The sequence below is a fragment of the Clytia hemisphaerica genome, unplaced genomic scaffold (assembly GCF_902728285.1).
Source record: "Clytia hemisphaerica strain Z4C2 unplaced genomic scaffold, Clytia hemisphaerica genome assembly, whole genome shotgun sequence".
Taxonomy (NCBI): domain Eukaryota; kingdom Metazoa; phylum Cnidaria; class Hydrozoa; order Leptothecata; family Clytiidae; genus Clytia; species Clytia hemisphaerica.
The window spans coordinates 544,594-571,924 of NW_027103319.1; the positions used below are offsets into that span (position 1 = coordinate 544,594).

A 27,331-nucleotide genomic window follows, 5' to 3' on the forward strand; every position below is an offset into this window, starting at 1 on the left:
TCTTTTTCGAGTATTCAAAGCTCAATTAGCAGCCTAATATCCATATTTCTTGAGCGTTCTGGGACTGAGCAAAATGTGACTTTGTTGGTTGCTCCTAAACGAGAATTGACTGAAATGCATGTAGTTTTTTGATAAATACCAACTTCCGTTTTTTAACCATCATTTTCATACTATTTTTTATTAGTTTTATAATTTTCATAATATGGGATAGGGGTAGTTAAGTGTGTCAGTAGTGTGTAGTAATACAGCATCTATTATCACGTCACATCAGTTTGAGACCTACCTTTTTACCTCACCAAAATAGCTACCCAACCTCGTTCCCGTGTATCCCAGGCTTTATTTACGTTACTGATGGACGCCAGAGAATATTACCTAGCGCTATCCAGTATAAGCATAAAAAGCCGATAATACGCAGGGGGACGAGGTTGATAGCTACCTACTGAATTGCCTACTTATTTAAGTGAGTAAAATTATTTCCATTCTTTCAAAAATATTCGTTATTGTTTAACACTTGGGTTCACTGAAATATTGCTTACTGTTTACTCATGTAGTATTTTTTATGCTTTCGCTTTCGAAATAGAGATGTGACACACGGACACCCTCTGGGACAAAATAACCAAAATTAACACAGAATATTTTTGATGACGTATTTTTTAAGAAAGTCATCACAAGGGTGCATTTGATTTCATAAATATAATGATTTTGCTTTAATTCTCATATTGAATTTGTTTTGGTTTAGTTCTACAGTTTCGTTGGGTCTTTTGATTTAAAAAATACTTTTGTAGAAATTTTGTAAATTTTATATCAAAAATTTTATACAAAATATACATATTAGTCATTTTTATATAGAAAGTATTTAGCCAATTAATCAATTTGAAAAAAATATTTTTGTCACTTGTTTTTATAGTTCTTTTCATTCAATTTTCTTCAGCTTTTTTATGCATCAATATTTTGTGATCAAGTCTTCCTACAATATTTCCACTGTTACAGTAAAGTGCAAGTGGAAATTAAGGGGGACTTGAATTTTTTAGTTAACCTTCAAGCTTTGAATTTATGCTTTTTCTTTCTCTCGTTTATTTCTTTAGTGAAGAAAACAAATTAAAATTCATCTGATAAACAAAAACTCAAAGCAGCATATAGTAATGGCAAAACAGAAAAGGTATTATAAAAGTTTACTCACCCTACTCACTCTAATTGATTGATCTAGAAAATGCAACAAGCAATGCAAAATATGTGCTCTTTCACGAGTCTTAGTTAAAGAAATAATTTCCGAAAATGAAATTTTCGAGACCTTTGAGAAATGATAAAAACTGATGACCTTTAGAATTGTTTTCTCTTTTTTAGTAGATCAGAAATCGAAACGGAAGTGAAAATCCACGTGGCAGCTGAAAAAAAAGCTCATTTCTACGTTGAACATCTTGCAATGGTTGACAACGTCACTGAAGATGAGCTGAATGCCATAGTATGTACTAAATTTTTTTCACAAAAATCTACCCTACCTCATTTTTGTAGATGATAATGTCTAAATCAATATTTCGGTAAAAACTATGTTTGTTTATAGACTAAAGACTTGGGTAAGTTTTTTTCGCGTTGGTGCAATGCAACATGCTCTATCCCATCAACACAAGAAGAAAAAGTGCGTGTCCTATGGTTTCATTTTTTGTTTCATGGGACAAAAAGTGAGGGGAATACCCAAAAGACACGCTGATTTTGTCCCTGGGACAATGGAGCAAAATTGATTGGTAGTATTGGTAGTAAGAAAAATGGCGTGGAGACACGAGAAAGCGTTATAGGTTTGGTGGGATGGAACATGTTGCATTGCACCAACACGAAGAAAACTGCTCGTGTCCCCAAGCTTTAGTAAATTCTGTAATAAAATTTCATCTAAACTTTCAACTAAACTTTCAACTAAATGAAAATGAAGAATACGTTTCGTATGACGTCGAATCACTATTCACCAATATCCCGATTATAGACACCATCAATTACATCGTAGAAGAAATTTATACTCGAAACAAACTACCCACCATATGTACCAAACTCATTTTCACACGTCTACTTACAAAACTTACAACTGAAAACACTTTCATTTTCAATTCCAAGTTTTACAAGCAAATAGATGGATGTACCATGGGTGGCCCACTATCAGTAATATTGTCTGATATATGTATGACCAAGTTAGAAAATGAAATTGTTGTACCAAGAAACCCACCATTTTACTACCGTTACGTAGATGATATTATAAATAGACGGCAAAAGGATCAACCAGATGAACTTTTTGAAACCTTGAACCAACATGAAAAACTACGTTTCACGTGTGAAGTTCAACCGACTAAATTCCTTGACACAACAATGATAAAATGCCCTGACAACACCTTCGAAACTGCTGTTCATAGAAAAGCAGCTAAACTTCCAGCCCACTGGACCTCCAAAGCTCCTAAAAGATACAAAAGGAATGCCATCAACAGTGATCTAGCAAGAGCAAAAAGGATCTCCACTAATTTCGAGAGAGAAAAGAGAGTCATTACAGATAAATTCATTCGTGCTGATTTCCCCAAGCCATTCATTGCTAGTGTGATAAAAACCTTTGAAGATAAACAATCAACACAACCTCAACCGAGTCAAACTAACCAAACTGAAGTACCAGCTAAACTAAAGCTCTCCTTTGAAATACCGTACTGCGAAGAAAACGAGAAATTGTCTAAATATTTCCTCACCAAATTCAATAATTTCACTGACAATCGCTATAAACTTTCAATATTTTGGAAAACAAGGAAGGTAAATACTTTGTTCACGTTAAAGGATAAAAATCCACATCCCTCCTGCAAAATTTATGAGGGTTTATGTGATTGTGGAGAGAATTATATCGGGGAAACGAATCGTAATGTTGAAGTCAGATGGACTGAACATGGGAACCCCAATCATAAATCAGAACCCGCTAAACACCTACTCAACAACCCAGGTCACTCTTTTGTTTGGAAATCAATCTTCAACGCGTCAAAATTCTCAACACAAAGAAAAATCTTGGAGGCATTCTTTATTGCTACCAAAGGACCTAGTTTGAATAACCAAATAGAAACTCGTAGCCTTATGCTTTTCAGAAATGGAGTCACGTGAGACTTAATGATATTTATAGCTTTTTAATAATTCCCTATACTGTAATATATTTTATCGTCACTTAAATTTTTATTGCTTTTAATTACTCACATTTTTTTTCCAATTTTTTCAATAAATTTGTTACTTTCTTTTTACTTGTATGATAACTGATGATGGCGTAAGCCGAAAAGCTTTATATTCAATTTTTTCAAATATATTTTACATTCACAAAATTTCATCGTCTCAACCCTTTAGTTTCATTTATATATATATTTTTTTGAATTTAATTTTTATAGATTAGCACGATAATGGTGCATCACTATTTGGATGCAACTGAAGAACGGTCAATTTCAAAACTCTGTGGATATCCGATTTGTGGGAATAAACTATCAAAAGTAAGAGTTAATACAACCTCGTCCCTGTCCCTCGGCCCCTTGTATTCCAGGCTTTATTTACGTCACTGATGGACGCCAGAGAATATTATATAGCGCTGTCAGTAAGGTTCGCAAAACTCTGATAATACACTGGGAACGAAAAGTAAGAGCTAATACAGTTTGAAATTATTCCGGGGCTATAAACAAAATCCGACAGAAAAGGGAATTAGCCCTTTTTTGCATCATCTAACCATAATGTAACACAAAGAAAGTGTCCGGATTTTCAAGTGGATTACGCAAGAATTTTAAAAGCAGCTCCGAAAGAGCCCCCCCCCAAGCGGTTTTCGTGAAGGCGTGATAGGGACCTGTTTCTTGCGTGATTACGTAATTTCGTTATTGCGTGATCAGAGGTCAAAGCGTGATTTGAAAGATTTTGAGCAGTGATGCGTGATTTGGACTTTTTCTAAGGCATGCGTGATTATCCAAATATTTTGCTGATTTTCGTGATCGTGATTGAAGACAAAAAATTGCGTGATATCGTGATCAGACTTACCGCTTGGGGGGGGGGGCTCCCGAAAGGTACCAGCCGCAGATCAATGCAGATGATTTTAAGACAATGATGATTCATTGAATTTATATTTTTGTGATCGTGATTGAAGACAAAAAACTGCGTGATATCGTGATTAGACTTAACGCTTGGGGGGGGGGGGCTCCCGAAAGGTACCAGCCGTAGATCAATGCAGATGATTTTAAGACAATGATGATTCATTGAATTTATATTTTTGTTTATTTTGCAAGGTTAAGAAGCAACAATATCACATCTCGTTAATACAACAAAAAGTCTATGATATGTCTCAACGACAGGTATCCTATTTGCTTACCTTTCTTCTCGGGAAATAAAGTGAAGAAATGAATGAACAGTCCACAATGAATTCTACTATATTACAGTACCTTGAATTTGAAATGGCACCAGTGATCAAAACTCAACATTTGACAAATCTGAGCTTGTTCGTCGTGTTCGTAGATTTTGATATTAGTGAGGTAAGGTTAAGAAAATCAGTATAATAATTACGACGGATGAAAAATATAACAAGTTTCAACCAATAAAATTTCGTATTTTGACTAGCTTATTACAATTTCCGTCCATCGTCGTGATTATCCTGGTATACTTAACCTCAGTACCTTGTGTTAATATATAGAAGGCTGGTCAAATTTTAGGCATTTTAGAAGCTTTGTTATCTTCCAATAATCATCATTATTCTTTTCTTTTTTTAGTTTTTTTGTAGTGATTTCTGTTTCAAAGCAAGCAAATTCATTGAAAATCAAATTCCTACAGAACCAATTTGGTTGCGCTCATTAGGGTATGCGTTCTTTCTGAATATGAACCTTAGAGGGGTTTATCTAAAGAAGACAAAAAGAACGACAAATTTCATGAAAAAACAACAATTTTCGTCGTCCACAACACCTATCGAAAGTGACTGTACCACCCCTACGTATCCATTCTTCTTTGGTTATCACGGGAATTAACTGCATATGGTTTTTATAGAACGATAAATTACGCATGCGTGTTACAATACAGGATTCTTTAGAGGGACAGATTGTTAATATTAATATTGTTCTGTTAAGAAATTTAAGATTAAGATTTATTCTGGTTTGTAAGATATTTAAATATCCGAAACTTAGAAAGCTGTAGATTTTTGAAAGTAATTTCTATATTTCATCTGAAAATGCTAAAAAACCCTAGAATTTTTTAGTTAAACATTCAAATTTAGTTTTCTAATTGTTTTAACCCCACTGTCTTATTTTTTATTCAACAGAACGAAGGTGAAATTCCTACATCGTGAAGACAAAGAAGAAGTAAGGTATGTGTTATTATATACGATTTAACAAGCATAAAAAGACGCAATCATTCTTTCGACAAATCAGCCTTCAGGAATAAAATCCAGCCGAATTGATTTATCCGATCAGCTAGTACGTGGTTTCGGCCGAAATTGCATTCTGGTCCGTAAAATACCAATCAGACAGTTGGCCGAACCAAAATTTTGCTTATCATCTCCTCATCTTCAATGATCAATATCTTAAATATATAAGATCGAAGAAAACTTGCGGCAGTATTTCCAAGAGCGATTGTATCACGTCCATCCGTAAAAAATATTGTTGCAGGTGGCTCTGGTTACGAGATTGAGATAACTCGGAAAGCTAAAGGAAGCAAAATTTTCCGAGTTAAAAATGAAAAATAACTCGGAAAGTTAAAGGAAGCAAAATTTTCCGAGTTTAAAAAAACGATGAATAACTTGAAAAGCTAAAGGAAGCAAAATAAACTGAGTTAAGAAATGACGTCACTAAATTCCGAAAATGACGTCATAACTCGAGATAACTCGTTTTTTTCGTAACTCGGAAAAAATAACTCGGGAATTTCGGGATTCGTGCCCGAACGGCTAACCAGTCTCAGTAAATTCATCAAAACGGACTTTCATTTTTAGAGTTAATACAGATGGGCAATTTGAAGAACTCCCAGAACCCGAAGAGAAGATGTAAGTAAAGAATGTTTTGTCTTATGCTATCGGGTGTGCCACAAAAAAGTTACCCTCTTTGATTTGATATTGCAGGCAGTAGCAGAAAGATTTTTCAAAGATTATTTTGAGGAAAGCCTAACTTAAAATTTGGTGTATTACTTTTTAATTTTACTTCATTAGTTCAAAAATTATGTTCAAAAACCTAAAATGTTGATTTTAGAAAATGTCAAAAAAGGCTAAAAACAAGGGTATCAATTTATGAGAGAAACGTTTTTACCAAAACCTTAAAGCACAATGTCTTGCTCCTTGTAACACTCTCTATGCTTTCTTTTCTATTGTCTTTTTTTACTTCTGTTTTTCCCTTGCGCATAAACAAGATGCCTCCGAATGTTTCAAACCTCACAAAATTTTCAACATCTTCCCAAGAGTTTCCAAAGGTTTTTATGTGTGTGCATCATCGTTGAGAAAGGTGGAGAAGGTGAAAGTTTTGAGAAAAATGCTTCGTTTGAACCGTTGCAGCTCATCTCGATTCACAGATGATGGAATGTATTTACAGTAATGCATTATCTTGTGAACAAGTGCTTTTTTCATAATGGAAATACATTTTTTGAACATGACTTTTGAACTAATGAAGTAAAATTAAAAAGTGATACACCTAATTTTAAGTTAGGCTTTCCTCTAAATGATTCCGAAATAATCTTTGAAAGATCTCTTTTCTATTGCCTGCAATATCAAATCAAAGCGGGTAACTTATTTGTGGCACACCCGGTAAGTAATTTGGGTTGGGTTGATTTAGTCGTCAAACACTATTTTCGTTGCAAAATGGTACCATTATGGATCAGTCACATTCCTAAGCCAAACAGGTTGCGCTGTGTTGGCTTCACCACAAGTAAAGTAAGACTTCTATTACAACTACTGTAACTATAGAAATCCTTCTCTTGGGCCAAAGTATTACCCAATGAAGCTTTTCAGTTACTGAAAATACTAATCGCTGTGACTGATTGATTGATTGATTGATTGATTGATTCATTGATTCATTGATTGATTGATTGATTGATTGATTGATTAAACCATTAATCCATTGAAAAAGGTTCATTAACTTTCAAGCTCTGATTTCAAAATGTATAATGGGATGTAATTGAGCAGTGTATATTCGCGGTACGAGACTGCAAAGTCACAGTTTTTCAATTAATTCTCATGCTCAGCACCAAAGTTTTTGGCCAAATTCTTTTTCATTTTCCTACAGTTTCTCCATATTTTTTTGGTGAGAATTCGCGGGAACGACATAACGACGGCACACACCTTATCTTATATTCCGATGGTGGTTGATCCGCCCACGCTTAAGCTTTATAAAGGAGCGGGCCAATTTTCCATCAGAAAGGATTAATAGTCGGCCTTTGATGTGTTGCATCCCCAGTCGGGTTCAAATGTAAACGAGATGTTTCGGGGGGGGTCCAAGCCGCCCACCGCAAAAAACTCTTGATGCGCTCTTGCAAATTCCGTATTCTGTTAGATGTTGAAAACTTTAGAGAAATTTAGAGCTTAGGCGTGTCGGATAGGAATTTCTACATCTGGGTGCCAGATTAGACACCCAAAATATTCCCTTAGAAGAGAATTGTCGGAAATCTACAATATCCATAGCATACAACTTTATCATTTTTGGACCTACGTCGGTGGGGAAGAGGTCCTATAAATTAACCAGTGTTCGTCCGTTCGTTCGTTCGTTCGTTCGTTCGTTCGTTCGTTCGTTCGTTCGTTCGTTCGTTCGTTCGTTCGTTCGTTCGTTCGTTACCAACTTTTCTCAGGATAACATAGGAATCTTTTGGTTTTTGGTACAAAGGTGCAAAATGGTGGTGGCCAAAATGTGACGGAGCCCGATTTTCAAAAAGAAAATTTGGGCCATAAAGCGCAATCTTTTGGTAGAAAGTGTGCAAAATTATTTATCTTAAACTTAGAACTGAAAGGAATTTACATTGGAAAAAACTTTTTTACTGGATCAATTTTATGAAAGTGTCTAGGGTCAAAAGTCCCGGGGGCTAACGAAAAATTCATAAATCTTTGGGGGGGATCTAATTTTTGCCTGGGACCTAAACCCAGGCTGACGCTATGATTTTGGTTTCTAAACGTTTTTTTTTTTATAAGAAACAAACAACTAATTTTAATAGATCGTCACTATTTGTGTTTTGAATGATTTTTTAATGGTCACGTTCACGTAGATATCAATTATGTATGTGTTAAATGCATAACCAGGTAGGTCCATAAAAGTATCACTTCTTCGTTTGCAATTCATCTTTCAGTCAAAGTACGAAAGAGACATATGATCGTTTCGATAAATTTGAAAAGGCAGAAAAGAAGCAACCAACTTCACCAACCAAACAAAGTTCGCCCTCCAAAAGAACTAATTCTGTCACTAAAACTATGGAAAATAAAGACCTTGAAATGCTTGCAAGTTTAGAAAAAGCAAAGACTTTCTTGAACGAATGGATTGAAGGCTACACAATAGGAGATTCCGCTACAAAACGTTCTAATACCAATTCAACCAATCAAATTAATACAAATCAGCCACGTGATGAGAAAGAATTCCAAGCAAAAGTGATGAATTTCTTATCCAAGAATCCTGATTGGTCGAACGAAGCAACTTTGTCTGAAAACTTTCAAGAGAAAATGAAAGTGAAGAGCAATAAGGTTTTATCTTTTTGTCTCTTTGGAGCTGAGCTCTACTTTAGACGTACAAACTTTCGCGACCAGAAACTTTCGTGATTTACGCTAATGTTGGTCTTTTTCTTTGAAAATTCTTAACAGGGCAATTCACGAAAGTTTATGCTCGCGAAAAAATCTCAGAAAAATTAGAATTCTATAAAACCTCGAAATCCTAATAGATACCAAATTTTTGGCATTTTCTTATCTTTTAATCCCTTTTTAACAACCATCTATATCGGATTTAAGGAATATTTTCACTTTTAAAGCAATTTTTATTCAAAAATTCTCATTTTTATCCAACTATTCGCGAAAGTTTATGCTTGCGAAAAATATTTTGCGATTTTTTTACCTCGCGAAAGTTTCTGCTCGCGAAAGTTTGTACGCCTAAAGTATTCTTTGGATTTATTACTTTGGTGTACTTCCTATTAGAAAGAGTCCGGATAATATTTCTCAATAAGTTTTAATTTACATTTGGGGTATTAGAGCCAGCCGAAACACGCTTTGTCCTAAAACACACGACATATTAAGTAGTTCAACTCTTAAACAAAATCTGATGTAAAAATGTCTCTTTGGCAAATCAAAATTGATACAAGACAAAAGAGGAAATTTTCAGATTACTTTAAAGATCTTTGTTTGAGTGTGATTACATTTCAATTATTAGGAAAAACCATACATGCCTCCTGTCGATTGGAAATCACAAGCTCTACTCAGGAAGAGAATTGTCAAAGAAAAGGTGGTTTCTAGGTAATTTCTTCATTAATTATACGGCTGATTACACTTAGCTTAGAAATATAAGGGAGGAGCGGGGTGATTAATCCGTAATAGCCCTGCTGTAATCACCCCGTGAAGAAAAACCTTACGCCTTTTTTTCAAAAAACTAATCGGTTTCATATCATAGTTGTGTAATCCGACTAGGTTCGGGCTATTTTGAAATGTTTTCAATAAACCTCGGGACTATCATTCCCAAATAGCCCTCCAAACCATCCTATTACTAGTTAGTACATATTAAATCATTGAACTCGTTCCATCTTTGACATGCACCACTGTATAGAATTGACTTCACCAATTTATGTAATTAGTCTACATGTTTGTTTTTTTTGAACCCAATACGTTACTTGCAGCAATTTAGCTGTCGTAAAAGTGACGCAATGACAGAAGATATTACGGGATCATTGAAACTCTGGATTTTACATTTTTTAGCTCGCTACCATTTTCTTTTCTTTTACCCCTCTCCAGGATTTTGCAGTTCAGTTGATAGTCTATACCACTGTCTCTATTTCAGTTTAGACAAATTACAAGACATTCTCGAGTTGTCAAAGTCTGATTTGGTGCAATTTGATTTCTTCAGCTTCCTGGATAAACTAAAGTGAGTTTGCAACTTTTCTATACATTTATTTTCATGCGTTTTAAATCCCACTAAATTATTTGAGCCAAAACTTTAAGCAATTTTTTCGCACGGGTATAAATACTAAGTTTTTTTCTTCTAAGTTTTTTTGTACAATGATTTTATCAGCAGCTGTTATTTCGAACACTTTCCATACTATTGTATTAAATCGGTTGATGGTTTGATGTAATACTATTTCTGTAGTACGCCTGTACACTTTAATTTTACGATAAATAACTAAGAAGCTGATTAAGATAATACCTATGCCACCGTAAATGGCGTATAAAAGATCCATTTGATTTAGAATTTTATAAATGACAAAACAAGTAGTGAAACTCGCGTGAACTTTTTTTTCAATGTAAAAAATTTAAAAACATAAAAAATAAGTTTCCTATTTATACTTTTGTCGTAATACTGGCGAGTTTTATAGTTCGGTGACTGTAAAATATACCTTTTCTTTGTACATTCCAATCGTTTCATTGGTGTATGTAGATCTTATTTCGATGCGCGTATCTTTCACCAAAAATAGATATGTATTGATCCATAAATTACACGCCTTTGTACAAAAAGATGCGTTTTCAGTAACGGAATCCACTAAATATGTTTATAAGGTTCTTTCTAAATCGTTTCTAACTTCTTATAAAACACCATAAATTTTTTATAAGAAAAATTTGAACATTTTTAAATGGGGACTTTTCTTAAAATAGTAAAAATTAAAAGTCTAACCTTGAAAAGAATCTACCCTTTCCTCTATCATCATTACTATAGACAATAGAAAAAGGTGTAAAAAAAGGATTGGGTCGAGTTTAGGGTGGTAAAACGGACAAAAAAATACCCGCGCGGCAATTGGCAGCTACGATCGAAAATTTATTTGTGCAATGGATAAAGCTTTATTTATTGGTTTTAATTGTAGATACACACGAGAAAATATTGTTTTGAAAACGAAAGAGTGGATCATTGTCTCTATTGGTTTATTACTCATGTAAGTAAAAGTTAATATTTTTATGAGGACATAGGCTTTGAGACAAAAAATATTTAAGTTTGTTTAAATGTACGTGGACACTTTACTTTTTCTAACAATTTCTCGGTATGCATTTTTGTGCTATATTAAATAAACACCGTTGGAAAGATATCACCAAGGAGAACGATCAAAAGATTAAAACAATTTGAACCAGTAGAAATATCTTCTTATTTTCATCTTCACTTTTCAATTTTTCAAGAATCTTTTATCTTATACAATATATTATATACTCATCGAAATGTTTAAAAAGTAAAGTGTCCACATACTTTTGAGATAGACTTCAGAACATAATGCTTTTAGATGTCCAAATCATGCAATTCTTTTAGTAAATTGAACCAATAAGAACATTTTAGGCCTAAATTTAAAAAAAGGCTAAGAACATTCAAACTTTGAATACTCTTCTTCAAACTGAATATGGACTTGAGAAATCAGGCTCGTCTCAATTTATGTTTCGGAAATTGGAAACGGAACAAATAGAGTGATGAGGAAGTAATAATAGTGATTTGTTTCTTAAAATATATTGTACTGCTAAATGTATTCTGATTTTTTTTTGAAGCGAAGAGCAGAAAAAAGTTTTCTCTGACGTTTGAGCTTTCGAGACTGGAAAGCATTCTACTTTTTTGACAATTTATTCTCCTCTATTTTAAGCTATTCTGAAGGATGTCCAGAAATTTCCAAATCTTTTGATAAGAATGTGAATCATTTGAAACGATTCTTAACAGACAAATCTCTACCGGACCTTCAGTCAATCAAAAACATATGTCCTTCCATAGCTACTAAAAAGACTGAGAGTGACAATATTGAGGATAATATTATTTACGTTAGCGAGGATATTGATTCCGATGATGGTAGTATATCGGATGAAGATGCTTATGGGGATAATATCTTTCCTCCAGACTCGAACACAGCAACTACGAATTATGAATGTGACTTATCGACTATTTGTGAATATGGAGGTGAATTTGAAGAATTGGATTAATTATGATAACGATTAGAGGCTGAGCGCATGCGCATCCCCGAAATTGATTTTGATTTACAGGGTGTCCGGAAAAAAGTATCGAGTTCGGAAATGATTCTGAGTAGAAGGTTGTTGCGTGTGTTTAAAGGGACGTTAAAGTAGTAAAATGTAAACATTGCCTGAACCACGTGTCATTAAAAAGAACAATTAAAATCACGTGCCCAAAACAAACTTGTAAAACAATTGAACAATCAAAATTAGCCATATTTTATTTTTTATTTTGACATATGACATTTGTTGGCCCAGCGCGGTTAGCGTAAGGGCCTTTCATTTGCACTGTGCCCGCTGTAAGTAACTCGCATGGTAGACGGAGCTCGTTTCATTATTTGAGGAAAACCAAGATTACAGGCTAATCATCAATTCTTTGCCGCGGAAAGTCATGTGATATACTTTTCAACTAATCAATGGTTTAACTCACTAAAAGAATTTATTCAGCGATAAGACAATGTTAATCTTTAGTAAGTGTGATCTAATTCTGCTCAAACTTTATGGAACTAATGGATTCTGTCTTGTTTTCATCTTTGACGTTTGGTGACCTTGACGTTTGACTGCTTCAGAAACACGTCTTTTTACCAGTTGTAACTATCCATATCATTATTGATGCTGAAAGTAGTTTTTCCTGCTGATCCTGTGGGTATTTATTACAAATAGTGCAAATACAAACATCCATATCATTTGGTGCTGACTGTAGTTTCTTGCTCAATCGCGAATCTGCTCCCTGGCTATCATCCATATAGATACATTTCTTTCAAAAGGTAATTAATTAAATCATTGAGACATTTTTTTAATATAGGCGACTATCAAAAATATCTTCTGTTTGTGTCAGCCGACCAACCAAGAAATTGGCAGACAAAGATTCCAAGTCTGACAAGTCGGAAAATTGTTGCAATTTTTCATCGAGCAAGCGAATAAATACTAAAAACTAAACTTTGAAATCACCAAATACCACCGTCATCCTCTACATCATTTACGGTCCAGTTACAACAATCACACCACCATCTTCAAGACCTCGCTGGTCGCAAATGATTAATAAAGAAATGGCGGCTTCAAATTGAAATTGAAACCGTGCACACCAAATTGCCAAATAAACTGGAATAGGCCGATGAAATTTAGGGGTCAGTCACAAATCGATTTTAAGTTAGAAGAATGTCAATTGACGTATATGGGTGGGTGGGTTAAAGGTTGTTGACGTTTTTCAGAAACATCGATTTTTCATTCCATATGCCAAATATTACTTCTCGCCATGTTTCTGTTTGATCGCTTCGTTTGTTTTGAGAACCAAAACAAATGGCCCGATGTTTATGTCTTTTCTTTGTTTGACGGCCCGAACGGCCCTTGAATTTTTGCATATGGCCGTTCTTTCTGTCGCTACATACTACGGAGATAATTAATTACAGGAATTTTGTGAACAAGTTTAGAAATTATCTCCATTTCTTTTTTTTTAAATATAAACTATGCGAGCCGTAGTGAAAATCAAGATGCCTGACGAAACAGCAATTGGCAATGAAGGCAGTTTTTATCGATTTTCGGGGATATCAAGGTGTTTGACGTTTTTGGGTGTGGGTGGGTGGGTCAGCTTTTAAAACGTCAATTGACGTTCTTCTAACCTAGAATCGATTTGTGACTGACCCCTTACATATGAGTTTACCGTCGTGAACTTACCCAAAAATAGATACGGCATGATTTCATTATTCATTATTCATTATTTTCCCAACAGCACCTTATCCACCATTTTCTGCCAATCATGCTCTCTCAAAATAAAAAAATTTGCTTCGCTTCAACCCTTCGCATCTTTTGCGAACGAAAAATAAAGATCGATTGCTACAGTGGCGCTAGATTTTGCAAAAAACTAAAATGGCGGTCAGGGCGGTTTGGCAGATATATGGGCGGAACGCCCACTGCTCAGTTGTAGGATTGAGGGCGGCAGCATTTTCTGTAATAAATCTGTAATAAATCCTGTGTAAACATGCGTAGAGACGATTTTAACAAAGATAGAGATTGTAGTTGTAAAGAAATATGGAAATAATGAAAAATTTATGAATTTTGAAAATAATGAAATTTTCATGCGGGTGCTTTTTAGAGATGCGGGCGGCTGACGGTAAACTCATATATAAATTTCATCGGCCATACAAATACCATTTTAGAAAAATGGACGGTTTCCACATCCATACAAATCTTTCGCCCGCGGGCACTCTGCTTGGGGCCATCCATATAGTACGTACGCAGTGAAGGGGGAGAGGGGGTTTAGCAAAAGCGTACATCTATTGTTTAAATGACATCATTTCTATTGTTCTCTGCGTACGTACAAGGGAGGAGGGGGTATCAAATTTTTGGAAAATCTTTGCGTACGTACTATATGGACGGCCCCCTTACTATTTAAGCAAGTTTGAGAGCTTACAGAAACCAGTCCTTCGTTTCACTCTGTATGTAATCATGAAAATAAAACAATAACAAAATGACACTCTTGTGCGCTCGTAAAAAAAGTAATGGCTGTGGTTTTGACGCGAACGGAACATATTTTCGATTGCCGCCATACACCGAAACAATATATTTGGAATGGCTAACAAATAATAGTGTCTATTAAATAGACTGTGCAGCTCCCTTTTAATGTTGTTGCTTGGAGAACGTAGCAATGTCAGTCGGACCCCTCCACACCTTTCCCGTGATTCCAGTTTTCTGGATTTTTTTTCTGCGCAGTCTTTGCACTCCATCGCTTTTTAAAAGGGAGGTAAACAAACCCATTTTGCTTGCTTTTCCTTAGGGAAGAGTGGTTTTTGGCCTTTTTGGCCTTTTTCTCAACTTCTATTGCATGGAATTTTTGAAAACTTCAGTATGCTTTTACTACCAGTCAGCAATGCTCAAAGAAAAAGATAACAATTTTTACGTTTGCTCTGAAAATAGTTTGTCTTACTTTAGTGTGTGATTAAAATGACAGTCTGAGACTAAATGGCATATAATGTTTAATCTATTTCTGGTTTAAAACAATGGATGTAGTAATATGTATTAAAAAATACCAGAATGACCCTCTTTTAAGCGCTCCCTAAGCGCTGCACCTATAGATTTTTTTTCAAAATAAGCGCCACATCTAGAATCCGATGCAAAGCGGTGCTTATTAGAAAATCAAGAAAAATAAAGCCACGCTTATTAGGACATAAAGAAAAATGAAAAACACATGTTTTTACTCATATTCTACTGTCATCAATTCGTTTAAACGTAACGCATTAAATTTTTCTACTGAAACATAATCTTATAAAATATATTCCATTTTTTCTAGTGCTCACTCGAATAATTACTGGCAAGAAAGAAATCCTATCTTGATTCCAATCCTTTACAGGTGAGTTGACTATGTTTTATTAACTGCAAGTTGTATTTAATTGAAGGGGAAGTCGAGTACATTTTAAATGGAAGAAATTTTTGTTGCATTCAATTTCGTGTGGTTGACAGACACCCAAAACCACAAAAATTTCTTCCCTCTGATCAAAAACAAAAAATGGACGGGGTCTTTCTTTTTATTTACTGTAATAATTAAAACTTAAAATTGCATTTTAGGGCTGCTTAAAATAATTTGAAATTTTTGTTTTCTCTTTCGAATTTTGATTAAATGTGGATGGGGGGCTCCATTATAAAATTAACTTTGTGATGAAAAAATTTACACCCCTCCTATCTCGCTCTCTCTCTCTCTCTCACAAAAGACAAGGACATGAATAGAAAAAATAGGCTCATTAGCAGTATTAAGAAGTCACTGAAAAATTATTCCCCTGCCTTTTTAGGGGCTTATAATCTTATCGAGTTATAAAATATGAAATATCGAGTTAGTCTTCGAATTATGAAGCATGACGCCATGCATGCTTCGAGTTATGACTATTTCCTAACTAAATGAATCTGTTTATAAAATAAGGTATCGAGTTATTTAACATTCCTAATGAAATAAAGTCACCGAGTACATAACTTGATAAGTTAGTGTTTAAAATAAGTCATCGAGTTACACAACTCAATTTTCTTAACTCGAAGATAATAACTTCCCCTTTTTAGGAGAGAATAGCAATTCAATAAGAAATTGACGTTTCATATTTTCTTTTTCGTTTTAGGAATCAACGCCGAAACCACCGATCTGTCGGTGGAGTGTATACCATACTACACAGCCAAACAGCCAAATCTTACTAAACTTAGCTTACTAAACTTACTAAACTCAATCAGCTTACTCGGTTAACAATACCGTTTTAAAATATACATTTGAAGTTTCCTGGGAGTTTCCTGTGTCATTTTTTTTGTTCTTCCCTTCGCAAAGTAATCTTTAGGCGAAAAATCATGATATCGATCGAAGCTTATCGTAGTTCGATCGGCAACTTTAATGGAACTAGGCAATTTGACCTTCGTTCAATATATCGAGGTTTTAAGGTTGGCTCGTCACTTCCCAGTAAAGGGCTTTCTAGACTTCTTAAACCCTTCCCTTTTTTAGTAGAATCTTTCTAAAGTAAAAGAAAGTAGATCAGGGTTTTTTTTTCGAATACCTTAAAGGAAGAAATTTTGGCGGAAAGAAAATTTGGCGGATTTGGCGGATTTGACTGAAATCCGCCAAATTAAATTCCCGCCAAATTAAACATTTTGAAAATATGATCTCTTTTAAGGTGTTTTTGCTATTTTTTCGCTGTTTTGACGCCATCTTAAGGTTAAATTTTTAAGCGACCGCTAAATTAAATTCCCGCCAAAATTTAGTTTTTTCGTCCATCCGCTAAATTAAATTCCTGCCAAATTTAGTTTTTCGTTTTTTCGTCCATCCGCCAAATTAAATTCCCTCTGAAAAAACTTTTTTGGCCATCCGCCAAATTAAATTCCCTCCAAAATTTCTTCCTTTAAGGTATAAGTAGTGTTATTATAGTGTTATATAGTAGTGTTTTTCAAAAAGTCGAAATAATCTCTGTAATCTGAAATGAAGGTGCGTTTTAGCTCCGAACCAGGTAGAAGAATGTGCATGCTAAAATCATTTTTTATAAAAAGGCTTTTAAGCGAGGATGTTTTCAGGTAGCAAACTTAACCGAGGAACAGAGCATTTAATTTTTGTAGAACGTTATTTTTTTCAAGGAGATAAAAAAAGCATTTTACTAATACATACGATGGAATAATTACAAGTAATGGTTCTACAAAATAAAATTATTTCTTAAAAAAAAACTCCTATAGCTCTATTCTCAACTTCAGTTGAGCTATAATCTGAGAATGTCTGTATGTATGTCTGTCTGTCTGTATGTATGTCCGTCCGAAAACTTTAGGGCAGGCTGGACACTTCAAAAAAGGTCGGATTTGGCTGAAATTTGGCACACTTGTTCCTTGGGTGAATATCTGGGGGTGTTTTTTTCATTTTTTGAAAATTTTGATTTTTGGGGCCTGGGGACGAGTTTTTCGCCAAAACGAGGCTAAAACTTTTGGGCAGCCTGGACACTTCAAAAAAGGTCGGATTTGACTGAAATTCGGCACACTTGTTCCTTGGGTGAATATCTGGGGGTGTTTTTTTCATTTTTTGAAAATTTTGATTTTTGGGGCCTGGGGACGAGTTTTTCACCAAAACGAGGCTGGCAGCCTGGACACTTCAAGAAATGTCGGATTTGGCTGAAATTTGGCACACTTGTTCCTTGGGTGAATATCTGGGGGTGTTTTTTTTTCATTTTTTGAATTTTTTGATTTTTGGGGCCTGGGGACGAGTTTTTCACCAAAACGAGGCTGGCTGGCAGCCTGGACACTTCAAAAAGGTCGGATTTGGCTGAAATTTGGCACACTTGTTCCTTGGGTGAATATCTGGGGTTTTTTTTTTCATTTTTTGAAAATTTTGATTTTTGGGGCCTGGGGACGAGTTTTTCACCAAAACGAGGCTGGCAGCCTGGACACTTCAAGAAATGTCGGATTTGGCTGAAATTTGGCACACTTGTTCCTTGGGTGAATATCTGGGGGTGTTTTTTTCATTTTTTGAAATTTTTGATTTTTGGGGCCTGGGGACGAGTTTTTCACCAAAACGAGGCTGGCAGCCTGGACACTTCAAAAAAGGTCGGATTTGGCTGAAATTTGGCACACTTGTTCCTTGGGTGAATATCTGGGTTTTTTTTTTTCATTTTTTGAAAATTTTGATATTTGGGGCCTGGGGACGAGTTTTTCACCAAAGCGAGGCTGGCAGCTTGGAGACTTTAAAAACGGTCCGATTTGGCTGAAATTTGGCACACTTGTTCCTTGGGTGAATATCTGGGGTTTTTTTTTTTCATTTTTTGAAAATTTTGATTTTTGGGGCCTGGGGCCTGAAATGTTACAATTGGGCCTTCTAATAACGGGAAAATCTGAAGTTGAGCCCAGTGCGGTGCGCACGTTCGACTATTACAATAAACATTGCCTTACATTCTTATAAAAAACGTACCTATTGGAAACACCTGAAAACACGGAAATTGACCCATGTGCTGTTATTTCTATTAATAAACAATATCTGAAATACTACAGATTATTCAGTGCCATCTACAAAACCTCTATAGAAGGGAGGCTGCGTACCAGAAATATACATTTTAACAATATAAATATGAAAAACTATGTTCGAGAGGCCTTGAAGCGTCACGGGAATAGGCCACTTGGTGTCAGATTAATATTGTACATTCGATACAATGAAAGACGTCTTATGCTGGGCCGTAATGCCGCCAGGCTACTTGTTTTGATTTTGTATCCACTGCATACAGTTTGTTTACAAATTTCGCAAGTACTGTTATGTCCCTTTAACAAAATGTAAGAAAATATATACAAACAGCAACACAATCAGACACAATAATTGTTTTTATCATTTTTGTCATTATGATTATGATAAAAAAGAATGAACTTTCTTTGCAATTTTCATGACGTTAGAGTAATTGAGAATTGTTTTTTTTGTAAGAGTTATTCTTAAAAGATGTCTTATGACAATTAATATGACACAGAGAGAAACTTTGATTAACATTGCAAAAACACACAAGGACTTTCTTTCTATAGAAGTGGTACGACTCCTCAATACATTTTTTTCGGACACCCTGTAGGGGATGCGTATCGTGTTTAAAATTCCCGTCCGACAGTTTTAAAGTCTATTTCAAATTAGCTGGCAGTGTTTTTTCAAACCTCAATAACTTTTGATAGAATTTGAATTAGTTAGCGGATCCGTGCTTGTTAAAAAGGTAATTTGAAGTGGAATATTATCAAAAAAGAAAAAATTCAAAAAATGGAAAAAACAAAGATGAAAATGAAGAAGATGTAAATCAACTTCTTGTAGAATAATGCTATGATCTTCATTTTTGTATCAGAAACTCTTCTATCTTAGAACGTCATAAAAGATTAAAAAAATATTCATTTAATAAAAAAATACAGCTTAGAACGTTGCCCTGGTTAACTTAAAGGCTCTTTTTTTTTGTTTTTTGATGATTTTCGAAGTCAATTCATTGATAAACTTTGGACATCTTTCGATGGAATAATTTTTTTTGAAAATTTTCTTCACATTAATGATGTTCTAAGATCAAAGAGTCACTCGTGTGAAAATATTAATTAACGCACATTAATTGAAGGAGTTGATTTTCTTCTTCTTCATTTTCAATCTTTATTTACCTATCTTTTTGAGTTTTTTCTTTATAACAATATTCCACTCCTGTTTTGTTTTTCAACGAGCACAAAATCGCTACTTAATTAGAAATTATATCAAAAGTTATTGAGGTTTGAAAAAACACTGCCAGCTAATTTGAAATAGACTTTAAGTATATGATTGTTATGACGAGGCGAAATACATGCTGGTAATCAATCAACCTGATTTCAGTTTACATTATACTTTCTATGTGATTAAAACATACTGATGTTTCCTGTGGTAAGACGATAATAGGTCACTTAATTAACGTATGAATTTGAAAATGAATTTTGCTATGAAACAATATTATATTACTGCTTTTCCTTAATAGCTTTAATTTTGTTTTTTTATTGATGTATTTTCTTCATCTTTATGATATAAAAAACGGATATTATTTAGTTCAGTTTGGTCGTAGTGTTTGTCTGAATGCTATTAGTGTGGTTGTGTTACAAAAATACAGGCTGTTTGTAGGAAAAAAATATGATCTAGCTGAAACTTTCTCCAGACCTTCTCTATAGGATGCTTATATCTCAGGAAAAATTCCCCTAAAATCCCACTGGTGAAACATCCCTTTTCTGGGACATTTCTATTTTCCCCAGGCAAAAACCTAAGGGCGAAATTTTTTGAAAATTTCAAACTTATTTCCAGACAATATTATGTATACCATTCGAAAGCTCTCGAAAATCTATATAGAAGACTTTTAAACGGTTATAGCTGATTTCCTTACCTAACTCGAGATATTTCATGCGCAAGTTCCACTTTTCGCCACATTTTGGTCTAAATTGACTATAAATAGCATCTTCTGCGTGAATTATCTTGAGTTAGGTAATGAAATCGGCTATACCCGTTTAAAAGTCTTCTATATAGTTTTTCGAGAGCTTTCGAATGGTATACTTGATAATGTCTGAAAATGAGTTTGAAATTTTCAAAAAATTTCGCCCTTAGGGTTTTGTCTGGGGAAAAAAGAAATGTCCCAAAAAAGGGATGTTCCACCAGTGGGATTTTAGGGGAATTTTTCCTGAGACATAACCATCCTATAGAGAAGGTCTGGAGAAAGTTTCAGCTAGATCTTATTGTTTTCCCGTAAATTATGCTAAACGACCCCACTATATTAAACTATGTTCTTTCTAATTGTATTGCATATGGTAAATGCGTACAAAGGAAAAACTTTGGTAAATGTTTGTTATACAATTTTTCGTAGTTCGAAGAAATATGTATGTGTCGAAAATAATCTTTTTGACCTTATTATATGGTATAATTTCTTTTTTTTCTTGATATTTTATTGATAATCTACCGGGTGGTCTAAAAAAAGGTTTCCATAAATTTGTAAATTTTGACGTAGATCGCTCTAATTGTGCTATCGACTTCAAGTTTTGTATAGGTAAACTTTTTTTGGACCACACGGTATATCACATACGCAATCCCTCGACTTCCAGAAACAACTTCCCTCGAAATTGAGTTAAATGTTTCTTTATAATGGGATAAACTTTCGCGGGGATCAAATTTCGTGGATTTCGCGGATTTGGGTGTCATCTGCGAAAATCCGCGAAATTATATCCCAATGGAAATTTGGAAGGGTCTCATCCGCGAAATATTTCTAAACAAAACTCAAAATATATCAAATGAATACTATTTCAATGGCTACTTGCGTCAAAGAAGCGTAAATAATGCGTACACGTTTTTTTTTTTATAAGAACGTCAAAAATTTTCGAAGCCTTCAGATGTTCTTAGTTTTTTTGGATTTGAAGCCTAAAAATGTTCTTACTGGTTCTTAAGATGTTCTTATTTTCAGCATTTTTTGAGCATTTTGATGTAATTTCTTAAGAAAATGCATGTTTTTAAGTCTCCAAAGCCTTAAAATGTTCTTAGAATGTTCTTAAATTTTTGGGCCTCGAAGCCTTATGTTCTTATATAGTTTTTTCTTATAAAAAAAAAAACGTGTATTTCAACAACCAACATGCATCATTTGACAGTAAAAGTCACAAAATCGTGAAAATATTATTGCCACCCAATAGTGCCATCCGCGAAATTAAGTCCCCTCGAAATTTTTGAATTTGGCGGATAGGCCCAACCGCGAAATTTAATCCCCGCGAATGTTTATCCCATTAAAGTAATATCTAATAAACTCATTTATGAATTATTGGTTTTATATAGCCGAACTGGAAAATTTGGAGTTATTTAAAATGATATTTTGTTTTCAGTCAATTTCTCTATGTTTTTCTTGCACCGTTTGCTTGCTTTTGTGTTCTTCTATAAACAGCACCTCACCAGGGATGTCCTCTAAATTACCTGTTATAGGTGTGGCCCTTAAAGGCATGTTCTCCAATGTTTTCAAAGATGAACGCTGCGTGATAAGGGCTAATACGAGGATTAAATGCGCGAGATGATTACAAGTAGGTACTTTAGCGGAAATCACACTTATAAGTTTAGGGGAGCAAAAAGTTTCATCCAACAAAATTTCTTTTATTTTCAAGATCCTGAGGTGAATCGATTCGAATCAATTTTGCTCCATTGTCCTAGGAACAAAATCAGCGTGTCTTTTGGGTATTCCCCTCACTTATTATACCAAGAAACAAAAAAAGAAACCATGGGACACGCACTTTTTTTCTTGTGTTGGTGTGTGGGATAGAGCATGTTGCGTTGCACCAACGCGAAAAAACTTCTCGTGTCCCCTAAGCCTTGAGGTCTGATCTGATTTCTTTTTTGTTGGTAAGTAGCCAAAATTGATTTAATAAGTGTTAAAACATCCCGCCTCGTTCGAGGGGACGGAGAGGCTTGATGGAAAGGGTCGATTGAAATTAATTTTCTTGCACAGAAAGAACGCGCCTCACTGCACAAATAGGATACATATACATAAAATCGTTTGGCAGTGGACACTTGTGTAAAAAAATGCTAAAAAAGTTTACTTTCACTATGAAGTTGCAATATAGCTGCATGGATGACGCAGTGGATTTTTTTTTCCGTCAACGGACGAAGACCTACGTCAGCGGCGCCGATCACCTTCAAAACTTTGATGTACGGTTTTCCAGCGGCTGAAGACCTACGCTGCTCTAACGGCCGAATACCTACCTACAAATTTAATGTGCAATTCATTTCAGTGGACAAAGACCTACACCAACGGCCTTTCTCTAAATCTTTGGTACATCAGAGATTTGAAGGTCTTTGGCCGCTGACGTAGGTTTTTTCGTCCGGTGACGGAAAAAAATCCACGATATGGAGCAAGAGAGGAGAGGCGTTCAGGGCGGCTTCAGGGCGGCTTGTTTTGGAGGACTGGAACTGAACACTTGAAAACGACAAACGAGGCGCGAAAATTTCACAATTTTTTTGGCTGACGGCAAAACGAAAGTGGAAAACAATCGAACCAAAGCAAAATACAGTACAGCTAAAAACTGAAGTGGAAAACCAGAAAACGTAAAATGAGTTAAAAAAAAAAGATGTAAGATTCACAGACTGATAGAACATCAAAGGTATTCCTCATGTATTTGATAAATTATTTTCGTTCTTTCAGCATTCTTCTATAATTTTGAAATCCAGACAGGTGCTAGTTAAAGGGCAATGCTTTTTCTCTCTACTCTACACCCTTACTGTCATTTTGTTGCCTGCCTTGGGGCTTGGCCGGCTGCTTCTGCTCTGGTGTGCAAGCCCAAGCCATCAGCGAAAAAGGTTTGCAAAAAGTTCTTTCTAAGGCATCAGCGAAGGCAGAGTTTCAGCAACATGATGAAAAACACATGAAAACCAGAATATGATTTTTCAATGGCCGGGTCATCGTGGCTTCTTCGAAAAAGCAAAAAATAAATTATTTCACACTTTCCAGGCTCTATAGTTTGTAGTTTTTCTGACTTTCTGGGAGTTATGTTTTTCAACTCGTGTTTGAATGATTTTCCAAAAGATTGCCTCCTGTGGGATTCAAACAGCCCACTAAATGCAAAGTTCCGCTGATCAGAAACCCAAGGCCCTAACCACTACGCTACAGATTCATGCCAGAAGATCATTTCTAACGGCTATGTTGTATTGTACAAACTACATACTATACTATTTTAATAGAAAATCCATGCGTTTTGTTTGGTAAAGCAATCAATCTCAAAAATCCTGAAAACAAATAGATACAGTGAAGTCAGGTATAACTTGCATAGCATACGTTATATATTGGAACTATATAATTTGTGCGGTAGAAAAAAATATCAGAAAAATTGCATTTCGTAGGTTTTGATTTTCGCGTTTTTTCTCATTTCAGAATTTTTGCGGTTTTGCCAGGTTTTGCCCTTTTTTGGACAAATTTTTTTTGCGGGCTCAAATTTTCGCGATTTTGACGAAAAACCAGCAAAAAAGCTAAAATTAATTCCCGCAAAAATTTGTTCCAATCAAGTAGCCATCAAATGCCTGACCATAATCAAAGCAGAAAAATTCTTTAGATATAGTGAAAAGTTTAGACATTGGTAAAAGAATGTTTGTTTTGCAAGCTCCAACCCTTACCATAACTGATAATAACCCAATTCCTAACCAATCTAATAGTAATACATAACCACACTAAAACCACACCCATACCCAACCCTACTAGATGGCCTGCAGGTCATGACACCATTCCCGCATGCCAGATCCAAATAATATATTTTTGTCTTTGCTTTTTCAATGGGAATCAAAACTGTAAAAATTGTACGCACAAAACATCAATTTGTCATAAAAAAATAAAGACATATATATGATGAATTAATCTTACATACAAAAACGCCCCTGTCTTGTCTGATTTCCAATCACAGAACTTGTAAAACACCTGTCCGTCCACAATATCCATAAGGACCCCCCCTGCAGACCCTTTTAATTCACGCAATCACGTAATTAATTTTGAAATTCACACATTCACGCAAATTTGTCACACAATAACCTGATTTTTCAAAAAATTGGGGAAACATTGGAAAATAAAAAAAACTGCACATAAACGGTGGAAAAAAGGGAAAATTCATGTATCCACACACAAAATAGCCAATTAACGCAATCAAAAAGTGGATTTTCACATTCACATAAGTTTTTTCAATTCACACATTCACACAATTTTTTCAATTTTAATGCATTCATGCAACTGAAATGACCATTCACGCATTCATGGGCCATTGTGATTAAAATATTTTCTTTTTTTTCAAGCATCTAAAAAATGTACAATCCTATTTTAAACTCGAAGGTGCAAATAATGAACAATATCTGATAATATTCAATGTTTGGAATGTCTAATAAAGTAATTTCTAAAATTTATATTGAATCAATAGCTTCAGATCAGTTGTGGTGTGGGGAACATTATTTCTAGTCTTAGACCTAAATTATTAAACTGATCTCAAGACTTAAGAAGGGGACAGTTTTTCTATTAAACCTTTTTTTGCTCTTAAATGCAGTTAAATGCAGTCAAATTATCCGTATAGAAGGTAAGGTTTAGGAATATTTTGTACTTTTGGACTTATCTCTATGTATCTAAGGGCAAAGTTGTTTTTAAAAGTTAGAAGTTCATCAATCAAATATTTAAGAGTTTAGAAGCACATTTTGACAGACTTTATATTTAAATCTAGTAGATCAGGAGGTAGAGGTTTTGATGAAAGTTTATACTATCCCCGTTAAACATCCCAAAAACCAAGATTTCATTGTCTTAGAGGACTCATTTTCTGTTCAATCTTGAGCAAAAATTGTTGTAGTTGTTTTGAGCAGCATTGTCAAGATTTTTAGAATTTTAGACTTTAGACAAACTTTGAGCTAGCCCTAATATTTAAAAGGAAAGGAAAAGGGTTCCAACTTCTGATAAATTGCTGCGCTATCCATAGCATGCTTTCACAAAATCAAGTATTAATGGGTACTCATTTTGGGTAAAAGTTTCAGCCAAAAGTGTACTTTTAAGTCAATTCAGGTCAATTTTACAAAATTAAAGGAGTTAAGAGGAGTTAGAAGCTGCCTGTGAAATTTCAGCCTCTATTATAAGCTGAGAGTACCATATTTGATTTTTCTCAGAAACCTTTCTATGGAATGTGATGAGAAAAAAAAGCCTTTCTCGTCCAAAAAAACACATTTGACAACTTTTTTCACCTAATTTCATGTTTTTGATATTAAAGATTCATCATAGCCCTTTTATTACAACAAATTCAGTGACTTTACTGTAGACCCCATTAAAAAGTTTGCCAAAATATCCCAAATTTTAGTTATTTTTTCGAGCAATGTTAAGAAAATTTTTAGATCAAGATTATGGGATTATGGGATTTCTAAGAAAATTGGGCTTTAAAGTTAGTACTTTCTTTAAACCTAATTGGCTTTCCCGGCTGCTAGGGGCCAATAGGACAAAATGAATAGACCAGGGACTGAACTTTAAAAAAAACTGGCTCTTAAAATTCACAACACTGATTCTTTACTGAAAACAAAACTTTTCTAAATCCTTGTTCCAGGTTCCCATAGGTAAAATATACATAGAGTACTTTCTTTTTCCCCAAAAATTTGCAACCAGGAAAAATGTCTTTTTTCTCAGTATTACTACAGGGGTACAGTTTTCCTTGTTGACAGCTTTAATTGCATCACCTGGCCTTGGGAAAAATGTTTTGAACAGAAACACCAATCGATCACAAATTTTCGAACTATGGTTTGAAAATTACTTTAATTACTTTAAAAATTTATATGACTCAATTGTCATTACGAAGGACAACCTAAATGATGATGAATAACAAAAAAAAATGTGACTTTAAATCTTCACATTATTGTATCAATCGCAAGTACTATTAGACTTTAAGAGCCATTTTCTGTAAAAATCAGACAGAATCAGGCAGGTCGAGGAGTGATATCCTCAGATTTTGCCAATTTTTGGATATTTTGCTCAAATACATGAAAATAACATCCTGTGAAAATTTTTTTGAAAAATCTTTTTTCGTTCCCAAGATATGGGCCTTTAAAATTTGGGCCAATTTGCCCCAAAAAGTGCGCTTTTGATAAATCTTTGACTTCAAGAGCAATTTTAGACACGATCAAGCTTAAGATTCATTTCAATACATATTTTCCTAGTAGAAATCCATGGGTACTTTGAAAAAATGGCATTTTGAGAAAATTTTTTTGACCCCATGGAGCTAGAAATCATTGCTTGAAGATAGATAGTGTCACATTGATATTTTTGTATATTTCTGAAGTCTTTAAATGGTTATCTTTAACTTTCAATAAAAGTTTTCATGTGGCACTTAAGGCCACGCCCTAAAATGGCGGTTAAACATAACTTTTCGCTCAATTTTTAGTATTTTCAATAAGCTTTTAAAGCCATGGCCCTAAGTTCCACCACTGAAACAAACCATTTTTAGTTAGTGTTTTGGCCATTTTACCCAATCCTAAAATCAAACCCATGTGCCCTAATACCATTTTGGCACAATTTGCAAAATCTTTTTAAGTCATCAAAGACAATTTTTCCCTTAGCAACGCATTTTTTTCCCTAGCAACCAGGCATCCAGCTTTATCAAAATTTTCCAAACTGTTTCCTAGTGGTTCCAGACCATGGTAAATGTCTTAGATTGCAATATCAAAGTCTTGGACACAATTTTCACTGAATTTCAGGGCAAATTAGGGTCACAGAGACAGAAATAGCAGACCCCAACAGGTAACGAGGA

General features: G+C 34.6%; 1 protein-coding gene and 1 long non-coding RNA gene across 2 annotated transcripts; both read left to right on the forward strand.

The window, feature by feature from the left end:
• The first annotated feature begins 1,089 nt into the window (after nt 1-1,089).
• On the forward strand, nt 1,090-12,342 carry LOC136814939 (putative RNA polymerase II subunit B1 CTD phosphatase RPAP2). The gene is made up of 12 exons (XM_067071367.1): nt 1,090-1,159; nt 1,345-1,462; nt 3,393-3,491; nt 4,269-4,334; nt 4,746-4,963; nt 5,288-5,332; nt 5,954-6,004; nt 8,284-8,671; nt 9,348-9,430; nt 9,969-10,052; nt 10,984-11,052; nt 11,740-12,342. Exons 1-12 carry the CDS (start codon nt 1,143-1,145, stop codon nt 12,068-12,070), a joined length of 1,569 nt encoding a protein of 522 aa, XP_066927468.1. The 5' UTR covers nt 1,090-1,142; the 3' UTR covers nt 12,071-12,342.
• Nucleotides 12,343-12,650: 308 nt separating this feature from the next.
• On the forward strand, nt 12,651-16,337 carry LOC136814598 (uncharacterized). Its single transcript, XR_010847641.1, has 3 exons — nt 12,651-12,864; nt 15,384-15,443; nt 16,198-16,337. It is a non-coding gene; the product is annotated as an uncharacterized lncRNA (long non-coding RNA).
• The last annotated feature ends 10,994 nt before the right edge of the window (nt 16,338-27,331 follow it).